This window comes from Neophocaena asiaeorientalis, unplaced genomic scaffold, assembly GCF_003031525.2.
Source record: "Neophocaena asiaeorientalis asiaeorientalis breed wild unplaced genomic scaffold, Neophocaena_asiaeorientalis_V1.1 scaffold292, whole genome shotgun sequence".
Taxonomy (NCBI): domain Eukaryota; kingdom Metazoa; phylum Chordata; class Mammalia; order Artiodactyla; family Phocoenidae; genus Neophocaena; species Neophocaena asiaeorientalis.
In genome coordinates this window covers 843,453-847,074 of record NW_020173241.1, presented here as the reverse complement: position 1 = coordinate 847,074, position 3,622 = coordinate 843,453, and the positions used below count along the sequence as shown (strand labels likewise).

Below are 3,622 nucleotides of genomic sequence, written 5' to 3'. Positions count from 1 at the left end.
GGGAGGGAGGGATTTCTTACCCTGTTTGTTACATTTTGAGGATAATAAAGGTGTGTGATCTGGTTTGGTACAAGCGGAGGGGGCACCCACTGCTTGCACCCAAGGTTCTGGCGGCCAGGTGTGCCCGGCCTTATCGGGACCGAACCTTGTTGCGCCTTTCAGCTACAAACCGGCCTGAAGGTGTACAACTAAACCTGAGGTCTGCCTGCTTCAAACCACTGGCCGGTTCCCCAGGGAGGCTCATACCCCACCTTCCTTACCCTTGAGGTCTTGGCGAGGGCGCCCCCGGCAGCCTTGGAAGTGGGAAGAGTTGGGACTGGGGTCGTGGCAGGCGGTCCACCCCAGATCAGCCCCTGGAGGCCCGGAGCAGCAGGCCCGAAGGGATCTGGATTTCTTTATTAACAGACATGAGCACGACCTGTTACAGAAGTTTGTGCTTTCCAAAAAACAGTTACTGAACGTGAAAAAGGAACCCAAGCAAAGAGGGAGGAGGTGGAAAGGGGCCACCCATAGCCCTGACCTGAATCACGCCTAGGGCCTCCAGCCTGGGACCTGCCCAGCAGGAGGGGGCAGGAAAGGGCCAGGAAGCTGAGAGGCCCCAGCTGGGCCTGCTACTTCCTTCGGACCAGGTTGGGAGGGGTCAAGAGAAGGGGGGAGGGGGCGGGTCCCAGGGAACCAGAGCCCACGAGCCATTTATTGCCATGTTTTAAAATTCGTGCAAAATATCTGAAGCCCTGGACAGAGAATACAAAGTGATATTTTTCCAAGAAACAGAAAACTAGGAAAAGAGGTGGGGGGAACATTTTCCCACCAGAACTTCCCCCCACGCCAGGCCCCAAGCAGGGTGAGGCCTCCACCCCGGCCAGCTGAGTGAGCAGGGAGGACTAAGAGCTACAATCTGGACCGGGTGGGAAGGGGGTGGAATTTGCAACAGCATCTCAACTACCAACGGGAGGAAAACCAGTCAACTGTACAAGTCTCCTATCAACTTTAAAAAAGAGAGAAAAGCTGTAAAAGTAGGGCCCTGTGGGTAGGGAAGCGGCCAAGTCCCCGGCCAGGGCCGGAATCCAGAGTGGGTGCCAGGCGGAGCTGCTGCAAGTGCAGGCACTGCGGGCCGTCTGGCCAGAGGCCAGCGCAGGTGGGCGGCCTTGGCGAGGGCAGCCTGAGGGCAAGCATCACCGCTAGTCGCCACCCTCGAAGCCCTCCTCCTCTTCTGGTACCGGGTCTGCATCCCAGCAGGTGATGTCGATTTCTATGGTGTAGGGAAGGGAGGGGAGTTAAGGAGATGGCCCAGCAGATCCATGCCTGTGTCCCTCCCAACCCTGGGGAGCTGTGCCAGCTGTGTGTGTGGGGGGGAGGGGGGCGCTGCCTGTCCACACTTGAACACAGCACCGCCACCCAAATTCTTCTCCATCACCCATCCCAGTACTACCTGGAGGCTTGTTGTAGAACATCGGAGGTGGAGGCTTTGCACACAGCTCTTCCGATTGGGCAAACTCCTCCTCCTGTGATTGGCTGAAATACCCCTCACTGGCCTGTAGGAGAAAAGCTCCATGTCACTGGGTCCCACCCAGCAGGACTAGGGCTGACCTACCAGGCCTGAGCACGTTTCCCCTGCAACCAGCGATTCTATCAGCGGTTGCCAGGCAAACACAGATGCCTGCCTTGGGAATAAAAGCAGAGCTGGCCCAGGGAGGGGGAATGAAATACAGCTTCCCCCCCACCCTCGAACAATGTGGGTCACAGAGAAAGGGGGCAGGGTACTGCTGCAAGCCTAAGGAAGGCAGGGTCAGCCCCCTGCTCCAGCCCTGACCACTTCCCCTCCCATTAGGCAGCCCCAGCCCCACCTGGGTCCCCTCCTTCTGGGTGGTCTCGCCATTGGTCAGCAGCTGGGGCTCTGGCTCCAGCTCCGGCTCCGGCTCCTGATCCAGCTCCTCTAGAGCTGAGGGCAGAGTTGGAGCCTGGGGGGCAGCCAGGGGCTCCCCTTCTACTTCCTCCCCTGGGTCACAGAAGGTGGCTGGTGGCTCAGGCAGCTCATCAAAATTGAGAAGGTTGGCACTGCCTTCACCAGCCGGCGGCAGTGGCTCCTGAGTCACCTCGTCCAGCAGGGGCACTTCTGCCAGAGTGACTTCGGCACCTGAGGGTGGTGTGGGGGCCCTAGGCTCAGCCTGGGGTACGGAGGCCCCTTCCCCATTGCCAGGCCATAGGTCAATGAGGCTGGCAGTGGCAGGGGTGACGGTGTTGGCAACACTGGTGTCAGCAGCGGCAGTGTCGGTTTCAATGGCATCAGCTGCTGGGGTGTCAGCTGCAGAGGCTCCAGCCATGGCAGGCTCTAGAGAGGCAGCCAGGACTGCCTGCTCTGTAGACGCCATGAACATCAAGTCCTCTGTGGGGCTGCCTTGGCCCTGGGGAGGCTCTGGTGCCTGAGGGGACTCCTCCAGCGGGCTGGCCCAGGCCTGAGGGTCTGCTGCTCTGGCTTCCTTGCTGGTCTCTTCACTATCCAGGCCGGGGCTGGGTTCCTGGGTCTCTGTCAAAGCACAGATGGAGGAGACATGTGATCAGCTCCCAGGAAAGGATGCAGGCCCTGGGCAGGCACCCTACAGTACCCTGCCCACCCACTGAGGAGTCTGGGAAAGAAGGCCTCCACTAAGACTTCCATGCAGAGTGCCTTCTAGCACCCACTGGGCCCCACCGCCCCTTTACCTAGTGTCTTTCAACCTCTCAGCAGCCCTGGGAGGAAGGTGCAATCCCCACTCCAGGGAGACACTGAGGTTCAGAGAGGGCAGGTCTGACCAGGGCTCCTCGCTGCCCCAGCCACTTCCAGGGCAGTACAGTCTGGCCCAGATCCCTGGGGGGTTGTTACCATGGCCATTTGGCATTCCCAGCCCAGGGGCTAGGGCCGTTCACACACCTTGGGCTGCTGGGGGTGGTGGTGGCAGTGGTGGAGGCTGCGAGGACGTGACCTCATCCAGGGCCCGCTCGATCTGCTCAGTGACAGGGGTAGAGGCCATGCTGGAGTCAGATGGGCTCCGGGCAGGGATGGGGGTGGGCACCATCCTCCGGTGGCTGTCCAGGTGGCTGCCTGTGGAACATAAACCCCTAGGCTGGTCAGTAAGGGCCAGGGAGCCAGGTGGAACCAGGATTGTCCACCTTGGGGCCTGACCAGCCCCTCCTCTCTAGAGTCTGGGTCGGGGCTGGGAGCTCCCCAGGCCCCCCAGGGGCCAGACCACAGCTCCAGACCCTATAAGCCAGGCCCCTAAGGGCCAGTGTCCCTTCAGGGCCAGGGGAAAGAGGCAGGCGGTACCTGCTCTGGGGACAAACACCAGAGGTCAGCAGTCAGGCTGGGGGAGTGAGGGCAGGGGGGCTGCTGGGAAGCGGGGGGCCCTCCTTACCCCCCCCCCACGGAGGCCTGGGGTCTGCTACCTACATGGGAGGGAGGAAGAGAGGTTTGGGGTGCGGTGACAGGTGATATAGGGAAAGGGAGTCCGTGGAGGGGAGGAGGAGGAAGAGGAGGAGGAGGAAGGCCCACTGTCCGATGCCTTTATGAAAGGGCAGTACGGACGACCTGCCAAGAGAGACAGACAGAGAGAGAGACAGAGGACAAGAGAGGGTCAGTCTCCCC

At 60.8% G+C, this 3,622-nt stretch overlaps 1 protein-coding gene across 1 annotated transcript in view; it reads right to left on the bottom strand.

Moving 5' to 3' along the window:
- Positions 1-381: 381 nt before the first annotated feature.
- The window catches only part of DBN1 (drebrin 1), an 11,457-nt gene continuing 8,216 nt past the window's right edge, over positions 382-3,622 (bottom strand). The window contains exons 11-14 of the mRNA XM_024745646.1: positions 2,912-3,082; positions 1,848-2,527; positions 1,433-1,535; positions 382-1,252 (exon numbers count right to left, since the gene is read on the bottom strand). Of these exons, the coding sequence (XP_024601414.1) occupies positions 1,182-1,252; positions 1,433-1,535; positions 1,848-2,527; positions 2,912-3,082 (1,025 nt within the window). The 3' untranslated portion in view covers positions 382-1,181. The remainder of the gene's footprint in view (positions 1,253-1,432; positions 1,536-1,847; positions 2,528-2,911; positions 3,083-3,622) is intronic.